General features: G+C 41.3%; 1 protein-coding gene across 2 annotated transcripts; it reads left to right on the top strand.

Annotated features, from left to right (window-relative positions):
* The first annotated feature begins 18,223 nt into the window (after positions 1 to 18,223).
* etaa1b (ETAA1 activator of ATR kinase b) lies at positions 18,224 to 23,490 on the top strand. 2 transcript variants are annotated; one of them, XM_056394617.1, is made up of 6 exons: positions 18,224 to 18,481; positions 18,942 to 19,061; positions 19,385 to 19,449; positions 19,620 to 19,726; positions 19,924 to 21,350; positions 22,109 to 23,490. In XM_056394617.1, exons 1-6 carry the CDS (start codon positions 18,334 to 18,336, stop codon positions 22,219 to 22,221), a joined length of 1,980 nt encoding a protein of 659 aa, XP_056250592.1. In that variant the 5' UTR covers positions 18,224 to 18,333; the 3' UTR covers positions 22,222 to 23,490. The 2 variants fall into 2 exon arrangements, with proteins under 2 accessions (XP_056250592.1, XP_056250591.1); XM_056394616.1 differs by having other exon boundaries at positions 18,942 to 19,070.
* The last annotated feature ends 518 nt before the right edge of the window (positions 23,491 to 24,008 follow it).

The following is a 24,008-nucleotide window of genomic DNA, read 5'->3' as shown; positions in this document are numbered from 1 at the left end:
GCAAGAGGGGCCATAAATTGATAATATAACCGCTGAACATACTTGCCAGGACAATTAAGATAATACAACTGGAAATAGAGGCCTCATGAATCGCCATGGTAAAGAGCAATGGCTGCCTTACAATGATGCGCACCCTTGAGGCCTTTGGCTGGAAACTGTATCTGTGTTCTTCCAGATATGAGCAGCGATAAACTCCTAACAATCACGCATGATGACTGCTAAAAAGTTTTAAAAAATAAATAGAAGATATTTTGAAAATATGGAAGATGGTAATTTATTGCTCATGCAGACCTCATACACAAGCATTTCAATCTGCACTTTACTGTTTTTTGATGTAAATGTAGTGACGATACGGTCACAGGTGTTATGGGACTTCATGCATCTATGTCAAAGAAATCTAAAAGCTTTAAAAGAAAATGTTCCCTCAAGTAATTTGTCCTGTCAAAACACCATCTACAGGCATATCCATAGTTTATTACAAGGGGGTTGACATTTCAAATAATATTACAGTGAGTATAGTGTCCAAAGGTCAATGGTCTTGTCCGTCATTAATAATGTGGCTGCGTCGTTGAGATGGAGAGCTTATGTGCTGAATGATCTGAACCCAATTTGCTTAATACCTCTTTCGTCTCTATCAGGCTGTTTTGAGAGCGGAAAGACACAATAGGTTTTTTATCAATCCATGTAAAGCAGAATAAAAAGCTCAGTACCCACCCACTGCCCTCTAAATAAAATAATAAGTGGCTTCAGTGGCATCATCATCAGTATTTTCTCACATTAGAGCTTAAAAAAAAGAAGAATCTGGTGCACCTTAATCACAGAAAGTGACACCGCTTGTGAAGATTAGACGGCCGAGCCGAGAGCGTCCTTCCATGATCGTTACTCAACATACGTAAAAGATGGCCATGTTTTTCTTCCTGCCCCCGACACCGTCGACCACCATCCCACTGCATAACGAGCATGCGGCGACAAGCGGGTAACAAAAACAAAGGCGTAATAAGAGAGTGAAAAATGATGCAGAGCGGTTGTAATGAAGATGAAAAGACTTGCTCTGATGCCTAATGAAGATACATGCCCGTATTTCTCTGACACAGTACTAATTACGAGCTGGGTTTCCATTAATATCTCATGAAATATTAAGTTCCATTAGCTAATAAAAGCAGGCTGCAAAAACTAACGCAGGCTCACTGGAGCATTCTGAGCAGGTAAAGAGATACAGTATAAGGTCTTGGTTTTATTGCCGGGAGCACAAGTGATGAAATGTGTCTCTCCATTATTACATCTTAACACTTATCAAGACTGAGGCAGAACTGTTCTTTCCCCTGGTTATTACAAAAACATAAATTTGTCAAACCTAAGTTTGAGGTGTTAATAATGTTTTATCATAAGGATTCCATAGTTACTCTACTTGATGGAGCAGAATATCTTTTAGAGATATTTTTTTTTACATCCTTTTCTTTTTTAAACCCACTTCTGCACAGTTTGTCTCAGTTGTCTCATAGCTTCAAACTCTAATCAGTTGGATGTAATCAACTAGAGACCATTGAGCTATTAGCTTTTAGCCACATTGAAAGAGCACGGCAATGCTTCTCAAACAATATCTTTATCAGAGTCAATTCATTTAACCGAAGATAATACAGATGCACCCGCCTCTCCTACTCTTCTGGGTCTGAATCCAAGAAGAAATTCAGGGAGAATTAGTCAATTAACTGTTGGCCAGTAATGATTCTGAGACTTGGCGTTATTGGTAAATTATAATGAATGATCATAAAGCTTGGGGCCCTTCAGCTCCAAGGCCCCTACAAATGAGAACGGAAAAGACCCGTAGCCAGTGAGTATGTGCAGCCCTGCCAAGTGCCCGATTGATTTTCTTATTTTTGTGCTGGCAGCCTGGCTCTGAGGAATGAGTTTTAATTCTGGCAGTGCATGATTAAGTCTGCTTGTGCTTAACGGCAGCCTGCTCGACTGGAACAGTGAATGCGGTAGGAAAAGGAAAGAGACTGAGGGTAGTGATGGTGAGGAATGTGTGCCGGTTTGCTTTAGTGAGGGCTTTACGTTTGTGTCTTAATGGATGTCTGTGTGTGTGTGTGTGTGTGTGTCTGTTTAAGTGTGTGTGTGTGTGTGGGTGTGGGTGGTGGGAGCTGCGGTTGTTCAGAGGGCCTGAATGGCACCTGTCAGGCTCTTGATTAACGAGGCCCTCTGCCCTTCAATTCCCCAGCCTGTCACTCAGAGAGGATGCATTAATCTTCATCGCCCGCTTGTCAGGTCAGGGCCGGTCCAAGACACCCACCAGTGTGTGTCCGTATGTTTGTGCACTTAATGCGTGTCTATATGTGTTTGGACGTCTACTGCGTGTGTTTCAGTCAGTGTAAGTGCATGTATGTGTCCTTGCTTGTGTGTGAGATTAAACGCACGTGTGTGTTTGCGTGCATGTGTGAGATTGCTTGGGTGGAGGAGGTGATGCAGGAGGGGGAGGTGTGTGGATTGAGGGAGTTAAGTCGAGTAACGTGAGGCTGGACTAAAGTACAACGACAAGACCGCAAGGGAAAAATTTAGGAAACACTAAAAATACAGAAAATGCTCATAATTAATATCTGGCCCTTCAACAGTCGGCATTTGCATAATTTATTAAGATTCACAAGAGCATGTGCACTCTGTAACACCCACATCATTCCCTCGAGTGAGAGGTGAGAAGAAAGGCTGGGGTGATGGGGGGTAGGTTGGTCATCACTAGTATCAGCGTGTGTTTGTTTGTGTGTGTGTGTGTGTGTGTGTGTGTGTGTGTGTGTGTGTGTGTGTGTGTGTGGAGACAGATGGAGAGCAGGGCTGCCTTCCTGCCAGCCGCCACTCGCACTCATCCAACCAGCACCCCACCCCTGAACCCTCAACACGATCCATCCGACCAATCAGATGAGCCCAGCTGCATATGTGCCAGCCAATCCCAGAGCCGGCAGTTCAATTAGAGCATAATAAAGGGACATTCATCATTCAATTAGGCATCTGTCACCGAGCCACAAAAGGGAAAAAACTTGGAAGATGCAAAGAGGGAGTGGGGGAAAGAAAGAAAGGGTGAAACAGAAAAGAAGACAGAGAACAGGAGAGGGGGAGAAAAGCTGAGAAAGGAAAATGGAAAGGCAGCAGGAAAAGCAGGCAGTAAATAAACAGACCTCCAGAGCAACGGATGGATAGAAAGAAAGAGAGACTGAGACAAAGTCGGAGATGCAGATAACAAAAGGAGAAAGAGAGAGTGAAGAATATGAAGGGTGCAGAGAGAGAAAACGAGGCAGGGATGCAAAATATTCATAATGTTAATTAGAGTGCCATCTCAGTGACACTGTTATGACTAAAAGCGAGCCCTGGTGTAATGACAAGACATCAGAGACGTATCAGGGACATTATCTGCTGCTGTGCAAGTTATCATCAAAACTTTTCCCATCAATAATTTCAGTGCTTCAATAATCAGCCTCCAAAGACGTTATATTCTCATCCTTTTCAATAAAATATGGAAATACAGAAATATGTGCAGCTTACAACACAGCAGACCGCAGTTTCCGACGGCGCTAATGCAACTTAAAGCGATTACATATGGTAATTTTAAAGCATCTACTGCACAGGTATCACCATCTAAAACAAATAGATCATACCACTGCTCAAGACAACTGGGTGCCTCCATACCACACCAGTGGTTTGTCATTTATGCTTTTCAAAATTACGATAATTTCCTTGTTGAGAGAGCGACGTCTCCACTCCGAGTCGTGGTTGTATTTGTTTGTTTTTCTTTGATTATACAGAAGATGTTGAAAGAGACTGAAATCTTTAGCTCTGTTTACTCTGAAACTGCCCTCCAATCTGATTGTAGCTGTAAAGCGATTCACATCAAACCAGTGGCTCACAATTTTAATTGCAGCGTTTAAGGTCTGCCAGTCTTTTTTGGTGACAGTCTTGGCTGTTCCTAGTAATTAAACTGATGTGAAGATGAATGTGGTAATAAATTATTGACATTAAAATATTAAACACAGCACCGTGATAATACAGCCTTACTTATATTGCTAGCATGACATTGCGTGACATTGTATAACGATGAGTGTGTAAAGCTGCACGGGACAGTGCACCTTAAAACAGTTAATAATGATCAATCAAAGCTTGTTATACTGGCCAGTCACATTCTTTTCTCTACATCTCTTATTGTACATATTCTATATGTCATATACTCTATATATTGATCAGATGTTGGCTGGGTTAGGTCAATAAGCAGTTAACTGATTGGTTAGAGCTCTAAAGAATAAGACTGGCTCTATGATCACACACATTCCATTGATTATTATACCGGTATGATAAAGTTTAAGAGGCAGTTTTGTGTTTTGATCTCATGCTTTCCTACCAGTGACAAAGAATTTAATTTGTCTGATATTTTTATACAAAAACCTTGAATAAACACTGGTCATAAAAATCCTCATCACTTCAAACATTGCTCATCACATTGTCTCTGTCTCGTCGTCTCTCTCTCCTTGTCTCTGTCTATCTCTCACTGCTTCTCTCTCTCTGCCAGCTGTCTCCAAGCCCCTGTGGTCCTCCCTCCCTCACCCCTCCTTCCTCTTCTTCCTCCTCCTCCCCTCCGTCTCTCTCACCCCAGTCCCTTACCAAGTAGGAAAATGATCCCTAGTAAATAATATATCAAGATAAATGATAATTGCTCCGATTTTTTGTGTGTTCCGCGTCACTTAATGAGCGCCATAAATTAGCAATGAATACGGCTGACAGCGTTTGTCGGAACACGGTCGATGCAAATGCGCCCTGGCATCCCAGTGGTTAAAACTTTGCATCTTCTCTCTGTGTTCCTCCAGCTTTGAGACGCTTCCTTTAATTCAAATTATACAACACATCATACAGATTCATTCAGAGTCCCAGTTCACTACGGGGACTCACTTACTTCATGTATTTTGCAGGGAGAAATGAATCCACTGTGATCTGCTTTGTTGGATCCTCTGAGGATGCAGGCGCGGGGACACTGTAAGAGTCAATGAGAAAAAGAAGTTTGTTTTAAAAAGGTCAAAATGAGAAAGATACTTTGATTGTGAAACATGCACGAAAATTCATTCCCCTGCATACAGAAGCCACATGATGTATCTGGCTGTGATCTTTCATCACAAAATCAAGACCACTTTGAGGAAAGAATCATCTGTAATTTGTTTCCTGATAAATTTCAGGAACAATTTTGCTAAATATTACAGCTCATTATTCCTCATTACTTTTATAAATGGCTGGAAATAACTTGCCATATTATGTCATTGTAGAAAAAGGAAAAAAAAAAGAAAAAGCACCTTTAAAAGCAGACACACACACACACACAGTACAGTAATTGTATATTGGCTGTGGGTGAGCACCCGCACTTAAGCCTCATCCCTCCGTCCCTGTCAGACATCAAACGGGGGGCCTTGGCCACAGATCGCACACACGGGCTTCCCCAGAGACCGCCTGATTGAAACCTGGCAACAGGACCAAACAGCTGCTTCAAACAAAAGACATCTGCATATTTCAGATTTGTTTTTCATAAATTAACACCACAACCTGCCAAAAATCTGGGCGAGGGAGTCTATCGACTTGTGTATAATTAGATAAAGTTTACAAGCTTTGAAAGTTGGAAATTAGCATGAGGTAAAGGGTTACTCACCAGGGAAGTGGGGGGGTGTGGGGTGGGGACCTAGCTTACAGGCATGTTCCTGACTTCTTTTGTAATGACGGAGAGGTGGTGGTTGTGGTGGTGGCGGTGGGGGTGACTGTTCAAGCTAAGGGAAAACATACAAACACAAGTCCTCTGGTGTCTGTTGAAGCCACAACAGAAGCTCGGGTTTGTTGTTCTCTTCGGAGGGTGAAGGTTTAGCACGTCAGCAGCATGTTGACAGAAGGTGATGGCGCTGGCTGCAGCCAATTAAAAACTGTCTGGCTTTTTTAGGCTCTGCGCACGACCTAATGACACCTACTGTTCATCTGTGTGCATGTGCATGTGTGTGTGTCTGTTTGGCTCTGATAGGGCCCTGTGTGTTGCCTTTATGGGGTCAGATAGCGAGCTGTTTCACTTGTAAAAACCCCTTCAATTATTCAGTGAAGTCAAGTCTCCCCTTTATCTCCCGCTTGTCTCCTGATGTGTTTGGGGACAGCAGGCAGACAGTGAGAGCGATGGCAAAGGAGAGGGATGGAGGAAAAAGAAAGGAAGGGAGGGAGGGATGAATGGATTGATGGGAAGGAGCGGTTGTCTCCTAAAAAGCATTGCTGCCTAATTACTAGCTCATTTAGATCAGCAACCACAGTTATAAATAACCCAACAGCTGGCGCGATGGAAACAGACAACACCAAACACGGAAACGCAGCACAATATCACAGTCAGCTGAATTAAGCGTCGGAATGATAATGGTGTCTGTGGTGCCCAGAAAGACTCTGATGTGCCTCACCATGGTTGTGCTATTTACAATTTTAAACCCTCAAATGGGCCCAGGCTAAGGGTGAAGTTAAGTTACAAGAATAGATGTTTCATTCCAAACTGTGTTCGTTCGGGAAAATGTTTGTTGCTCAAACATCGTATCTCGAATGTGAAAGTTTTCCACACATTAAAATGCTGCGTGGGAAAAAAAATGAGTTTTAACCTTTTCATTTAGAATTAGAGGGTCGTTTCAACAAACACATTTCCTTCCTTTTTTTTTTTTTTTTTTTTGTCCTGGCTTTTAGATACCTCCAACCCAATACAAACCCTTTAAACTCTTATCTACCAAGAGCACCGACATCTCAGTAGGTATGATTAAAGAGATGAATAAAAACATGAAAGAATGGGAAATAAATCACCGGTGGATGAGTCGGACACCATATTTTCTCATGTTAGTCAGGTGGAGGATTTTGCTCATGGAGCACATCAAAAACATCCTCAGACCAGGCTGAGAAAAGGCATCAAAGCAAAAATGCTCTGAAATCAGATGTAACATGTAAACATGTGTCTTTAAAATGTTGTCATCTGTGTACCCCCGAGGATAAAAAATGATCTAAAACATTTCTTCTTTTGTGTCAAAGTCCCCACAAATACAGAGCTGCTTCTTCTGTTAAGTGATTATACAGACAACTTGGGAGTGATATAATTACCTCAAACATGGCAACCCTAGTGGTGGAGCTTGTGGAGGTGATAATATATGGTAATTACCAGTTTCTAGGGCTGAACAATCTGGAAAGAATGTATTTAAGATAAAAGCATGAAAACAACCCCAGCAGCGCTTTTACTTGTACAGTGTGGTGTTTGCACTGTAAAGGAAGACAATCGCTGTAAACATTTAAGAAATGGTAATGAGGTAAGTGCTGTATCCCTTCCGGAGTACACATGTATTTTTGTTCATAGACGTACAGTGTAACTGCCCTCACAAGGAAAGGATTTAACAATGGAAAGATTAAAATCTTTATCCCCAGAAAGCAAGTCAATAAAATGACTGTCTAGACAGTCGTAATTAGAGTTTAATTGTAATTAAAAGTTTATTGTTATTTCACTAGTTCATTCTGTTCACTTGAGGGGATGTAAAATCACACATATTTGTTTGTTTTCAGCCCAAAAATACCGTCGTCTTACAGCATTTTTAACCAAGAAACCCTTTAAAAAATACGAAATATTCCTTTTTACTGTAATTTCTTAGCGTATCTACAAATAAATGACTTGTCCCTGACATTTATCAACTTCATTAACTGCTGTGTGGCGAGTGGTGACTGTCAAATCTTTGTCCCATTCACACAAACCTTCACAAGAGAAACACAACTCTCTGACTGAACTCTCCGTGAGCGTCAGGGGAACATCGGTTTTCAAAAGGTATTCATTCAGTCGGAGCTCTTTGACGACAAGCCTGTGATACAGTGGATCTGCTTTGGTCGTTGTCTCCTGACGGACATTTTGGCAGCAGATGACGGCTCCTCAGTTCGAGACGAGGAGACCAAAAGACTGGAGCTCTCTGTTAGCAAACAATGGCCAGGCTTCTGTTTCAGTAAAGTGAAAGACCAGAGCGAGAAAGGTGATCTTAATGTCCCAGAACCCACTTGCAGAGACGCAAAACCTGATGGGCGAATCCAGTTTTCCATCCTTTTATTAAAAGATATTTAATATTGCAATTTTTAATATTGTAACTTATGTGTCATCTGTTGGTTCACTTGGATGACCGCCTACATGGAACCTGGTCCGGAATAAAAAAGGAGCCGGTGGGTGAGATCAAGATATCAATTTACTGCAGTTATTTTTATGTTACTCATTTTTCAGGTTTGCTGACTCTCGGATATTTAAAAACCTCTTGAGTCAATTTAAATAAACTTTGCCTCGTAAGCATCGCTGTCATAGCTCTACCAGTGTAACTAATTTCCAACATCTCTAAACCCAGAGTGATGGAAGGACTCGGGGAATAGAAGATGTTAAGAGTGGGCGGTCCCTCCTGTTGTAGGAAACTCTGGTGAGGGGTGTTCGCCATATGCTTGCCGGGTTCCAAGGGAAAAGGGCTCGGAGGATAAAAGTGAATGCGGCAGCGACGGGCCCTCCATCAGTGTGTTCAAAGCCTCCATATGAAAATGACTATGTACAAGACTTCTACCGAGGCCAAATTTAGATCAAAGGCAACCGCGGGCAGGAGGGGAACAGAGGGAGGGGAGGGGGGGGCGGGGGGGCGGGGTTGGTTAGGAGCAGACTGGGAGTTGTGCATGAAATGGAAGTTTGTGCAATGTGATGAGCAAATCTGTGTATGCATGGGAATGTTAATAATAATAAGTGGAGAAATTTGTCAATTTATTTTTCCCCTTTACACTGAGGATGTCAATACCAAATTGGAGCTGTTTACTTGTGATGTGACTTCCAGCTGGGTGAAATGAAGTTGTGTCTTTTCCAGGTCACCAAACTGGCTGTTTTACTGTACACACTCTGCACAGGATTGGATTTAGAGAACAGGACATGCAGAACTGCAAAAATGCAAATTAGCTTTTGATGTTGAGTTACAGTATACTTGTTTCGGAAATTTTTCACTCTGCACTGGAAGCAGAAAGAAATCGAACCATCTGTGTTAGCTGTTGTAGTGTCAACAACTATTTAAAAAGTACTGTAACTCTTCTCCTGGAAAAAAAAGATCACTCTGAAGTTCCTGTTTTTTGAGATGTGCACACAGTCACAACTGTCAGTCACAAACTTGTCAATAAATTAATGTTTTTGTCTCTTTAAACATTTTGTATTTATATTTAACGTTCACTGTTTTTGCATTTCTGCACTGCATTTCCCAGAGATCCCTTGTCAATCAAATCGTGTGGGTGGTCCTAACATGGGTCTGTTTAAAGGATGAAGCTGATGTTATTTTATACTTTGGTTACTGCCAACAAATCCCATAAAAGCCCAAAACTAACAGCATGTAGATCCATCTCTCAATACTTCTCTGACTTCCCTACCCTGTCTGTGGCATTCAGCCCCAAACCCAGAGGTTCTTACTGAAGACCTTAATCAGCTCACAAATATATTCTATAGGACTGACTCAAAAGTGTGTGTCTACAGTGCCCATGTTCATGCTAATAAAAGAAAATGTCATTTAGTTCAGCAGAGTGGCGCGCTGATGTGGACAATGGAGCCCTACGAGACATTTAAGACCACTTTCAGACTTTTGGTACAAGTTACTGTACAAGGTTTTTGCTACACAGGTAAGATTTGTTCATAGGACCAATTCGTTGTTCATCAAATTAATTATTCATTGAAAAAAATTGAGTATTACTAGTCTTGTCTTTTGTTCCTGCATCTTTTCTATTTCATCACTTCCTGCTTACCAGCAACTTAGTCTTGCCCAGAAAGACCTTCCAAACACTGGATGTTCAGAGCAGCAACTGTAAACACTTTCATTAACTGGCTCCATGTTGAATCACTGTGTTATATCGTTCAAACGTATAAAGCAGAACAATGCAAATTAATTTATGTAAAAAATGTTGTTTGACTTCTGCTTTAGAATAATATATTACCATAAATCACAATCTTAAAGCTCCTGATCGTACAGGTGAAACAACTGCTAACACTGATATATGAGAGGCTCAGTCGGCTCCACTCCTCACATCTTTCTTCCATCTCCTCACCATCTTTCCTTAAGCTCACCCACATCCCTCCTCCTGCTACTCCTCCTCCTCGCTCCTCCCTCCTCCACTCCTTGCTTCCTCCCTCTCCAGAGAGGAGGTCACATGCTGCAGACCTGCTCTGTGCCATCTGGCTGACTTCCTGTCATCCTTACCCCAGGAGAGAGTGGCTCTGCAGGGTATATGACTGGAGAAATCCCCCCCTCCTCTCCCTCCTCCTCCTCCCCCTCCTCCTCCTCCGGGCCCCGCACACCTGAGCAGAAAGGGTGAGAAAAACACAGAGGGAGAAAACCAGAGAGAAGAAAAGAGTGGGAGAGAGCAAGACAAAGAAAACAGTGGGAAAGAAAGAGATAAGGACAGAAAACAGAGGAGGAGAAAGAGAGGAAATTAGAAAACAAGCTACCAGTGCAGAAAAACTCTGTGCTGCTGTGAGGAAAACTGATTAATCAAGTTGTATTTTAAACCATGTGGTTTGGGAAGAAAAAAGGCTCCAATGCCATAATCATGATAAATTCTACCATAACCAAAACACTGAGGGGCAGTTTTTGTTATTATAAGTGTTTGAAAAATCAAAACGAGAAGAAACAGCAGTCCCTCACTTTTCCTTTAATCAGAGAGGGGGATATTTATTAACTAATGAGTTTCTCTGTCGGTTGCATTAATCCAGGAAATTCAGAAACAACATTAGAGAAACTGTGGATGAATTTCCATCAAGACCCTACATGAAAGCGCAGCCCACTTTGTTTTACATCTTCTCACCTACTTCTCGCACATCTCTGTCTAACACAAGAACATTAGAATTGGTTAAAAGCACATACATGCCAGATTAATCTTAATGTCCCACCCATCATCTTCCATATTCATATAAATATAACATGACTGCCGCTCACATCTGAATTTATTGGTTCTCCTCCTCTGCAAATTAGGGGGCCTCCAATTGATGAATATTTTAGCACATGTGCACTCTGCGGGACATTTATCATCAGCTTTGCTATTATAAACAGAATAAATGAGCAGTCAAAGTAGGCTGCTGCTACAGTGTGCTGTACGCAGACACACCGCCCCTCTGTATGCTCCAGCTCTCGCCTTCCTTCACGACGGCTTGCTGCGTCTTAATGCTGCAAAATGGCTTCCCCTTCACCCTCTCTCTTACATGCCTCGTCTTACATCGCCAAGCGCATATTTACCATAATGCAGTATTGTTGCAGGTTTGCTCAGAACACGGTGATTATGGAGATGATGACAGAAAGGTCTTGCACCTAAACTGTAACACCTAAAGCAGAGCTGCAGTCAAGAAAACCTTAGCTGAATCTATGTTAAGTGAAGCCCTAAGGGGGTCGAGACAGAGGTTAATTGGATATACTAAAATTATGTTATTTCATTACAGACATTACGTTTTGGAGGTTAGCCTAATAAAAAGGATGAAATTTTTAAAATAAAGGTATTGCTTAACTCTGAGATTCTTTTTTTTTTCCCCCCATCCCTGCTGCTAAAGCTAATCATCGCCCTCTGCATGGTGCACCCTGGGGATCATCTGTCAATCAAACAGTCTGGATGGTGCTGTTGATGTCTTCGTCACTGGATTTTCTGTAGATGAAGTTTTGAGTTTTCCACAGCAGCTTTGCTTAAGAGGTAACCCTGGTAGTTTACCTTAATATGAGGTCAACATAATTCTATCGTGACCAATCATTTTACACCCTACCTTTCTCAAACCCTTACTGTTACCCTCTTTCTGCTAGAGCATTCAAAACAACTGGGAACTGGAAAAAGTGTCCAGTAAATGTTTGTCTTGTTCAAAATCCTGAAACCATACCAGTTATGTTTGCCGGCAAAAACAAAACTGAGAGCCAAACCAAAATGAGACCACCACTGTCTTCCTGCTTTGATGTTCTCTTCTCCTCTTCATCTCAAACAACCACTGCTGGTTGAGAGCGCAGTTGGACGCCCTTTAGCACTTCCCTTTCCCCCATGTGACCAAAAAATGCTGCTGGGATTCTTTCAGATAGACGCCAAACCACCTTAGGCTGCATCTAACCACTGCTGAAGCCCACTGATCTGACATTGCAGAACCAGGCATTGTTTCAAATGCTTTCATTCACAGTCCCAGCCATTGGCACACACTGTGAAATGGGTGAAATCCCAGCTTGGTGAAGCTGGCACAGAAACCCAGCATCCTGGATCCCTTCCACTTCAGAGAGCTCTGCCACATGCTAACTGTCATCCATGAGACAGTGCTAGCCCAAAGGGGGGTCTGGCAGAATGGGTGGGGGGTGAGGGGAGGATGGGGGTGGCATAAACATTGGGATATACCCTTCACATACAAACATGGAAGACACTATGGACTCCTTAGAGATACAGCACCAGAGGCCATCAGAGGTGATTTCTATTTATGCAGACATGATTCTGAGTTGAGCTTCATATCCTCCTGCTCGTTTCGCTCACCTGGCATCTGCCCAGTGTGAATCATCTCTGGGATCCACAGCAATGATGAGCCCCCCCCCCCCACCCCCCTACCTCACACACACACACACACACACACACACACACACACACACACACACACACACACAAATACGCTTCCTTGTCCTCATTGCTGTCTACGCCTGGTAGATCCCCTGGCATGTTCGCTCCTCCTTCATAAACACTAGCAGCTGCTTGGGCAATTAGCCATTAGCTCTTTACTTTTTACTATAATACCCGGTCCTCAGAAATCTCCACAATTAGCTCCTTAATTGCTTCTAAACAACCCAGGCGTAACCAGCAAATAGAAGAAGGCGGTAGGTAGTTAGGTGAAGAGACAGGCTTCTGGGAAAGAATCAAGCTAGCTGGGAGAATCCAGGCTAAACTGTTCTTTCTCTCCCCTCCCTGTGCAGCCTTTGGCAATATTTTTTTTCTGCTGTGACACGTCTTGGAAAGGCTCGCGAAGGAGGAGGAAAGACAGAACGGCTAAAAACACAAGGCAGTGGAGCGCTGATGCCTCATATTCAAATTGAAAGTGACACATCCATGCCCTTTATTCTGTGGTCTAACTATCACTTCTGAGAAATGCTAACATTCAGTGTGACAGAGGGTGTTACGGTGACTTTTAGACGGGCAGGAGACGGCGCCCCCCCGGGCGTGGATTTGCGTGGCAGCGTGATATGACACAGCTCGCTTGACAGAGCAATGGGGATACCCCCAAGATTAGCTGAATGCATTAAAGGGAGCCATGAAACGTAGCTAACTGTTGATTAAATTGCTGTTACATCCATACTGGCGGTTCCAGTTAACCTCTTTAACACTGACAACAGCTACGCCACTGACATGACAATGGTATAGGAATAAATGTGCTGTTTGCGGCCATGTTCATCTCCGGAAAGGAAAGGATGAATAAATGAAATACATTTTTTAAAGATGACAGCTTGAATGATAAGAGACATATGATAAGTACACAAATGAGAGATTAGAGAGTAGATTAACTGATTAGTCAAAAGACAGAGAGTTAATTGACAAAAAAAAAAAAAAAAAAAAAAAAGAAGATAATTTTTCATTACAGTCGTTCAGAAAATATTCACAGGTTCTGGCTCCAAATGTGAGGAATTGCTGCTTTCTGTGTTTCATGTCATTTCAATTCCTTTGACATAAAAGATGCTTTTTAGGGCTTTGGGGACTAATTATAGCCATTTTAATACTCTTATTTTCTCCCCATTTTATGGATTTAACAATTAAGTAATTAACTGAAAAACAACTATATCAAAATGTGAATATGTATTTGGCCCAGAATTGAACTCAGATCGAGGTGGGAAAACTGGAGGTGAACGTACAACATATGGTTTATGGTTTGTTTCTTTAATGATAACAACAAAAACATTAGCATATTTACATCACCTTGAAGAATCTGGGGCACCTGAATGTTTCTTTCCTGCCTGCAACAACAATGCTTTTGATTCACTAAATGAGAATGAGTTTGCCCGAAAAATGACACATGTTGCAGTTGCCCTCAAATCCCCTGCATTTATCGTTAGCGGTGGTTAAATATCTGCTGATGTTTTGATGAAACAAGAATTATGCTTTAACCAGGGAAGTGGAGGCTCCGACTACAGGTCATCTGTTCATAACAGTTTCTGGCGCTCAATCAAAGAAACACAGTTGATTGGCTTCTCCATTTCTCTATATTGATAAACTGCTTCCAAATGAAAACAATCAAAGCAGAATTAAGGATAATCAAGCAGAGTAATTCACTGCAGCTTGTGTGTATACGTGTGTGTGTGTGTGTGTGTGCGTTATCTATTACAAAATACTATTCCCGCAGCACAGCACCTCAGTAAAACATTTTCTACACAAGGTCTCTGCATCCAATCTACACTGCCTTTACTGACTGTATCTCTCTTTCTCCCCCCTCTCACACACAAACACACTCTCTCTCTCACACACACACACACACACACACACACACACACACACACACACACACACACACACACACACACACACACACACAATACCAAGGAGGTATACAAGCACCATCTAGTGCTTTATTCAGGAAATTGCTCTGGAGAATGTGAGAAATGTGTTGAAAGTCCTCAGTTCTTTTAAATTTAGAAAAAATGTGTTTAGAATAGCTTTGATGTTACTTTCCCAAATACTCACTGCAGAACAATTGCTTATTTATTTTAGATCACATAACTGAGGCTTAGACAAAACCAGTCTTTGACCCATCATATTCAGCAAATGCAAAAAATATTAAATACACAATAACCACTTGATTGCATTTCAAATCCTTACTTGTTCCTTCTGACTACACTGACCTCTGACCTTACTGAAACAAGCACGACTTGTCTAAACAGCACAAATTCAACAAGTGACTTACGAAATTTTAAGAAATTCTTGATCAAAGGAGTCAAACAGTGTGTTCAGTGGAAACTTTGAATACTATGAGTGATAGAGTTTCATTTATTTAACTGTAGACAGCAGAGACAGCAACATTCATCATGTACCTCCTTTCCTCAGCTTTCACAGATAAGAGGATCATGACGGTGGAAACATTGGACTAATATCAAAAACACAAAGGCTTATCTGGAATCATCAACTCACTAACCTGTTACCACGGAAGCAATTACTCATTCGACTGTGACGTACCAATGCAAAAAAACAAATTTTTGGAAGTTCACTCAGCGAAATGCCTGATAATATTCTCATAATATCCATCTAAGGAAGGATCCGTCTGAGGAAGGATATTACTAATCTTCTGAGGAAGGATATTACTAATGTTTAGTTGAGTCCCAAACAAAGTCCAAAACCTGATCCTCTGATTCTGGGTGAAGACCAAAATAGGCAGTACAACTTCTTAGATGTATTTTCTGAGTAAGACGTTTTTCTTAAGCATGAGCAGAGATATATGTTCACTTATCTCCACCAGCTCTAAATTAAACTCTTTAATACTCAACTACTGATCTTTAAAAAAAATATATTTTTAAAAGCAATCCCTCACACGGTCGTAGGGCCATACAGGAGAGAAAACAAGTGAAGGTGGACTGAGTGAGAGAAGAATGAATGAATAGTTTAGATAAAAACCAACAGCAGCCAAAATCCAAGTTGATTTAAAAACAAACTGAGACAACTCTGGAAGGTCAGAAAAATAGTCTGGAGACAGAGAGTGTGTTCAGACAACGCAGACCTTGATGTCACTTTTGACAAATGTGTTTTAATTAGATGTGTAAAATTATTTGGGACTAAGATTCACTCCCTAAACACACTAAAACAAAAGATAAGCCACTGACCCATCAGCCACCTTGGCGCACAAAAGCCTCGCTGACATACTTTCCCTTAAGTGCACTGTGTGAGTACTTCCTTTGACCTTTGATCTTAAGGCTCTGAAGTAGTTGCTGTCTGTGCTCGCCTTAAACCCTTACCAATAAAGAATGGTCCTGAAATGGTGTTGAAATCTTATAGCTGTGAAGTTTGAAAAATATTTATACAATCATGGATTCAGCATTTTCAAAGAGGGATAAGGAGTAGATGTAATTTTAAAGATTTCTAACAAGGTCATTGAACTTCTTAGGGGTAGAAGAAACATATCAGAAACAAATGATCATTCCAAGTTCAGTATTTTTATGTCTTCCTTCATGTCTCAACAGTGTCCATAAATGAAACGTTTTTGAAGGCTGATTGTTTTGGATTGAAGAATGCCAACAGCTGATATTATGTTCCAGTTTTCTGCATATTTGAATGACTGAGAACAAGATGGGACACTAAATTGAATTAAAACTAATGCAAATTAAATTCTTATGCTAGAAACTTTGAAAGCAGATGAGGCCAGTTTAAACCCAGATAGTCCACTCCAACTCCCATTATTTTTCTGGTCTTGGTTTTGGTTTGTTGACAAGATTTGAATATATTTAAAAAGTCCAACTGAATGATATGAGTGACTAAGCTGTGGACTTATTTCCATCATCGTTTCTGATGATAAGAGTTCAACAAATGAAAGGGATCTTTGCATTGACTCTAGAAATTAACGAATCTGACCTGCTGGTACATCTGTTATTAAAAGGACAACACCAGCTTGACAACAGTGCAGCGAAGGTCGATCCAGTCTGATGTTCATAAAGGGAAACTGGTTGCAGACACAACTATAGTAACCCCGGTAACCTCAACACATCTTTGTGGCATTTTTGCCAAACACCATGTAATGTGAATTGTGCCTACAAATTTGTTTGAGTAACATAATAAACATTTGTGAAAGGTGTAATGGATTTGTTTGACAATAGGCATGCAATCCACACCACCAACAACCTTCACAACAAGGCTTCCACAAACAAACAAGCTTCAGGCCCAATGAAGCCTGATAACAATTACTGGGCAAACACATGGGCAGACCTACTTGGTAGTACCACGCTTTCTGCCATCATATTTACTGTACTGCTTGCAACCACCACAGAAGCTCACATTTAATGTCTGTATTTCATTAGGTTCCCCGATAAAGCAAAGACCTTGGGACATAAATGTGGATTTGGCCACATTTTGTTAAAACTAAGTTTGAAATTTGAAAAAATAAAAAGATAATCATTTTTCCAGAGCAATGGTAATGTTGCCTGAGACTGGCAATGAGATGAGACAGATTTTATTTTTATGTTTACTGGGTCTTTATGGTGTGAAGTTCCAGTACAGACCTTAAGCATGGACTGTCTGGGGTCCTTGAAGAGGCTTCTGGGGGGCCCAGGATTATCATTTTTATTTATTTTCCAAGATAAACAGCCCACTGACATAATGTGTCAGTGCCTATATCCAAATTCAACAATTCACTAATATTCATTGTCGGAAGAAATATTCAGATCTTTTACATAAGTAATACAGCAATCTAAAAATATAAAGAAAAAAGAAAATGTAGAAATGTAAAAAATACTTGCTATGGAGGCAAAATGGGCTCTGTCAATGTTAAAATATTATTTATCAAATTATTGGGTTATAATTAGCTGACACATATTTTTGTAAATAGTTTCAGTGGTGTAGCACAGAAAATCTGGGCCTTGTGCACAATTAAATAAACAGGTAAACACGTGCATCTGCAGTGTTTTTTATGTTGGTCTGCAATTAAGTGTTTAGAATGCATTTAAGAAGGTCTGCCTGAACCTTACCTGAAATCCCAGCATATTTCAGCCCTCTTTTTACAACTTACTGTAATTACTGTGTGAACCTTTCACACTGAGGTCTTAAAACATTATACAATAGTATTTTGGTCTTCATAAACAATGTCAATCAATATGATCGGATCAATAAACTGACCGTATTTTTAAAGCAACGACTTGAGAAACATTACAAGCATCTGAAAACTGTATGATGCTGTATAATACTTTCACATGAGGAGAAGCTTTCACATTGTTTTAGACAGAAGAAATAATGTGTCAAATGTATTCAGCCAACAGTAATACTTATAATCCTAGCAATGTGAAATTTCAACAATTTCAGATGAAAACTTTTCCACTGTTTCCCTCAGTGCTGCAGCTCTGCATATGATCCAACAGCTCAGTCAAAGCTTGACCTGCCTCGTGTGGCGCCGTCGAGCGAACTGCGATTTAAAAATAAATAAATAAATAAACAAACGGTCCGGCACCCGTAGATCGCTGACGTCACGCGCAAACATGGCGGCCCACTCCGAATGAATGAGCACAACAAAAACTGTTTTGCGAAACCATGAAACTGTGAATATTGCACCGTAAACTTCCGTTGCGGTTAACCGTGTCTGAGCCGATGACACATGCTGCAGATGCGGCTGCCGCTGCTTCTCCCGAGTTCGCTGAACTGTGGAGGAGTGCTGCTAAGCTTTGCCACAACACAACAGAAGACGAGAAAACAGGACGGCAGATGCCTGGCACAACAACACCACCCGTGCACAAAGGTGAGGCTGCGGCTCGGGGGGGTCTGCTGCTCCGCACGATTGCTTGAAAAACAGAATAATCTGATGAACGGAATAAACTTGATTACTTCTTACATGATCTAATTTCCCTACGCACACACACACCACTGACTTCAGTTAGAGACCTCATGCATTTATATAATACTGACAGTGCTGCTCCACATTATGTTGGGATACAGACGAGAGTGAGAAAAAATCATCTAGTGCTTCATTGACATTGTGTTTGGATTTCTAAACTGCTTGAAGTTGGAAAGAAACTGACGCTTTGGCATGAGGTAAAGATGATGTTTTGAGATTCAATTTAGCTGGCAGATTTACAAATCCTACAGTATTTAGCTGTTAGCCAGCCAAACACTGCATATTTAAACTAGTCTAATCATGTATGATGTTACAGTTAAATGCACTTAATAAGATGTCTTCATTTCATTCATTCGACACACAGATCTGCAGAGTCCTAAGCACAGAGGCTGCAGCAGATACCCAGGCTTCAGTTATGGGGATTCCCCAGGTGACGCGGAAGCATCACAGGACATTTTCTGGGATTCCACATCTCCCACTCAAGGTAACACAGGTAAACATATCTGATGCACGACACAGAAGCCACATCTGTTTCCTTTTCCTATTTGCATGCATGTTTCCGTTCCCCTATATACAGGCTGGCTCAGCGGAACCTGTCACACCTGAATGACGACATGCGTCTTTCTGTTTTACTTAGTGAACATATGGTGTGGGGATGAAAACTGTTATACAGATACAACTAATTGTCACATAATTACACTGTCTGTTATGAATGCTGTTTCTGCTGTGCATTGGAATAAAATAAAACAATGATATTACAATTATCATGTGTAATTTACATTGTATTTTTTTATTATTTGTTTTTAGGCTCTGGGCTCAGGAACTCCAGAGTTGTGGAAATATCAGATATCGTCAACCGTATTGCTCCAAAGGTCAGTTGTTCCTCCGGCATTGGGCTAACCACTGGAAATCAGCTCTTCATTGCAACAGTAACCGAGACACAGTTCTGTCGCTCCATTCTGTGTGCTGCTCTCAGGTTTTAGACTTCGGTCGGTTCATGTTTGGAAGAATTTCTTCAACTTTGTGCTTGTGTGTTACACAGGATGTGAAACCAAAAGGGACTGAATCCCCTCTGCTGCAGTGGATAGGTGACAGTGCCGTCCCTTGCACACCCGAGATTCCACAAAGAGCCAGGAAGAAGTCCTCTCGGTGCGTTATCAATATATTGACCCGGATACCCTCTGATTAGGCATCTGTTGATTAATTCCTATAATAACAATGTTAAACAAGCATTATAGGTCATTTTTACCTGTAGCACCTAATTAGCTGTCATTAGTTGTAGTAGTTTTCCTGTCTTTTTCTATGTTTGTTGTTTATTTTCCTTCACTGTTGTTTCCTCTCCACAGGCAGAGCAGTGTAGAGGACCTCATGAAACTGGCCAGGCAGTTTGACAAGAACATGCAGCAAGACAAGGAGATTTCAGAGCAACTTAACACTGTCAACAATAACCTAAATGAACATGTGAACACTGCCAAAACGAAACTGACAGAGACGTCGTTCCATAGCAAAGTGAAGGGCCTAAAGTGTCCGTCCTCAGCGGATCGGGTGGAGGCAGAGCTGCACGCTCTGTTTGACTCCTCCACTCAGAGAGTCAGCGGCCCGCTAAGCCAGGGCTCCTCGGCATCAGCCTGTTCACAGGAAATAAAGCACAAACCTGTGTCTTCAACTGTGGCTGAACCCCGACAATCAGAGCTCAAATTAGCTCCCGGCTCTGGCTCAGCTGCACATCCTGCTGAAGAAAAAGGATCTGGTGGTTTTAGTGCGAACAACTGTGATGACTTTGATGATGACTGGGAGAATGATGACCTACTTAATGACTCTTTTGTGCTGGCAATGACCCAGAATCCTGACCAGCAACAGGACGCCAACCTGAACGCTACTTCGCAGTCGAACACTAAGACAAATACTACTAATTTGACCTCTGTTTGCAAGCCTACTGCAAATACAAACTCTGCACATCAGCCTTCAACCCTGAACTCCAAGCCAAGCTGCAGTGTACTCCAGGAACTGTGTCCCAAACCAAAGACTACCAACCGAAGCACTTTCAAGTTAGAGTCCAACCCTCACTTCCAGCCCAAGACGGCTGCCAAAGAGGTTTCCAAGTCCAGCTTCACTGTTACACAACCTAAATCACAGATGTCTGACCAGAAATCTGTTACCACAAAGACACCGACTGCTCCTCAGCCTGACAACATCACTAATGATCAGAGGTGGGCTTGTGCAGCTGCAGGCTCTGTTAAAAACATTTCAGACAGCTTATGGGACGATGGGGACGATGATGCGCTGCTCTACCAGGTATGTGACAGTGTGGAGAGGACCTCCAACAGCCAGCCGCAGCAAGTGAGCACCAGTAGCAGCCAAGGAAAACAAGATATTGCTGTAGACAGACAGCGAAAAACCACTGCGCCTCTGCCAGTCGACAGGGCCTGGTCCATGAAAGCAGCTGCCAGCGGTAACAGACAGTCGCCATGCGCTTTTGTTCGTTCTAACTCATTACCGGGGACTAGCTGTGAAACTGTGAACTACCAAGGATGGAACATTCCCATGAAAGGTGCCAGCAACAAATCACGGATGTCTCAGAGCCTCCCAGGAAGCCGTGTGAGTCTGGGCACATTTAGCCAGTGCAGGGATTCCTCTGGAACTTTCCAGGCGGAGAATGCTAATGTGGATATGAAGCCACATACAGTGACAGCCAGGGCACAGCAGAACTCCAAGTCCCATCACACAGCCTTCAAGAGGAATGTATCTGACTCGGCAGTTATAAGCAGCAAAGGTAAGCTGTCTGAAGTTTGGTATTGCCACCTGGGCTCTATTGAAACATGATATTAGCATGAGATAAATTAGTGTATAGTAAGTGTATAGAGTTGAATGTGTTGTAATGTTATCACACGAGACTGCATGTTTGTTAAAGAAAAAGCTGTAAAGACAACTGAGGAATACTTTTCTTCAAAACAGTGTTCAGTGCTTTTTCTTGGTAAATTATTATTTTTTTAATTAACTCAGTGCGTCTTTGCAATTTGTGTATTCCATCTACTTTTCTCAGTATTTTGCTGTAAGACTGGATACTGAAGTGAAAACTACACAAGTAAAACAGATGTCACATGTTGATCTTATAATCATTGACAGTTCAGTGCATGTGCACTTGAACAATTCTTCCCCCAAAGCAAGTAAACACAGCGCCATGGCTTTAATTTGTGATGCTGTCAGGAATCCAAACCTCAGGAAGCTTCACTGCCAGTGAACTGCAGACTGATTTCTCTTTTCTGGACATGGAGGGATGGGGGTTTTTGTACTTTGAAATGAGTTTCACCATTGGTACCCACTGGTCCTAGTTATGGTAGCAACATTTTTATGTTAACAAATTAAAATTCAGTTGCTCAAGATTATAGCAGCAATACAAAAGCTCAGATTTAAGGCTGGTTTCCCCCTTTTCTCTCCAGATCTTTGCAAATGTTTTAAATCTCAGCTTTTCCTAGCAAACCATGTTCAGTGTTTCCATTCATTTTTCTCACTTTCCTTCCTCTTTTCCAGTTTTTGTCACAAGCCAGATGACAGGAAAATGCTCTGCAGCCGAGATCGAGAGGAAGAAACAGGAGGCCTTGGCCAGGAGACGAATGCGAATGCAGAACACCCCAAAACCATAGAGGGGCTCCATCTTGACTGAAGGGAAATTATCATACTGTTAAAAACCTTAACATTATAAGTGTTAATAGTTTACTGTTAGATCAGCTTTTGCATTATTTGCTTGGACATAGAAGACCTTGTAGCCTAAGTTGTCCATACTGAGCCGCTGGATGTTTTTGCTGCTAATATAGAAATATGTTTTACAAGAAGCGAGTTAATGCACAATCTCAGATCTGGTACTCGGATCACATTAGAAAGAGATTTCCCTGAGCTTTTCACATTTTGACTTTGAGAAGTATCTTACATCCACTGAGTTTGAAATCATTCCAAATGCTGACTAAAACTGGTCACGTTTTTTCTTTGTTTTCCAACATCGTCATCTCAGCTCTCAGCACACGTTTTGGAGATAAAAAGTTATTTTCCTGATTTTTGCCTTTGTTTTAAGAGTAAATAGTTCCATCTCAGTGTTACTTCTCAAATTGCAACACCAAGGACTAACAAACCTAAAAACACAGTGTGCTGTTGATGTTATCCATGAGAAATGGATGTCTACGAACTGCTTGTGTTCTCTACTGTGTATGTTTGATAACATGGATTATGTGCCTTAAACATTTATTGATGCATGATTAAAATATTTGGTCATTGCTTTGAAGGAAGTAAGTTAAAATAGTGCTGTAACACAATCTAAAACTTTTCTTTAGGGCCAAACTACAAGTTGAATAGGTGGCACACTAACGTGTCTGTTTTATACGTCAAAATAATCATGCTGTGATTGAGCAGATTTTGTTTTGTTAGTATTTCTTGTTTGTTTTGTTTTGCTCTACATTTTCTTTGTGCATGTCACATTTTTAACCCTCAGAGTGTTATACTGCACAGACAGTGTTATGGCCCCATTCTGTTGGCACATATTATTGTAATAGCCATGCTATGCACCTTCCAGAGATTGTTAATCCAACAACAATAAAAACACATGGAAATGTATTTTTTTTATACTTACACAGGATAAGACTGACGTGAGGAAGATGGCCGCACACTAAACTGTTTTGATCAGCTGTGTTATAAGTAGCGACCTGTAGTAGGATAAAAGAGGATGAAAATGTTGTTAACCTCTTTGCTTCTACCTTAGTGCCTTGTATTGTCAGAAGGAAATTGACTCCTGCCACTGTTACTTCACAGCAACATGATGGACTTGGCTGTACACATTCCCCTCATTTATGTTTCATGATGTTTATAACTTGTTTGAATACAAAAAACAGAAACACCTGAATACAGTATGCTGCTAAAATATACTGAATGGGTTCTGTTTCATTTAACTGCTGTCTGAATGTTGCCCACATTTTCAGCCCTTAAAACACACCTAAAACTGGCCAGACACACTTTCATGGATCCAGTATGTTGTATTAACTCACACAACACACACACACACACAACTGACCAGCTATGACATTGTTGTGAACATTGAACTTGAGCACAGAACCCTTGATCCGTTTTGTCCAGTGACATTTCTAATAAAATCTATTCAAACAAGACGCCACGTCCTCTGCAGTGTTGACAAAAGGAGAGAAAGGCAGCTTTACTTTGTGCAAATCTCCTACAATGACGATGTAGACAATATGATCTATCTGTTCTCCTGCAAAGTTCAGTTTTAAATCACAGCAGTCTCAGTCAAGACTACGGATTTAGCCACAACATGTGAAATACTACCTGAGTAACATTTAAACAAGCTCACTACAGTTTAAATCAGATCTCTTGACAGCAGCCATGTTGGGAAATTGGACCGTGGAACTGCTCAAACTACAAGACCAAG

The sequence above is a fragment of the Seriola aureovittata genome, chromosome 14, assembly GCF_021018895.1.
Source record: "Seriola aureovittata isolate HTS-2021-v1 ecotype China chromosome 14, ASM2101889v1, whole genome shotgun sequence".
In the NCBI taxonomy this organism is placed as follows: Eukaryota; Metazoa; Chordata; class Actinopteri; order Carangiformes; family Carangidae; genus Seriola; species Seriola aureovittata.
The sequence above is the reverse complement of the archived record's forward strand: the minus strand, read 5'-3'. Positions and strand labels throughout refer to the sequence as shown.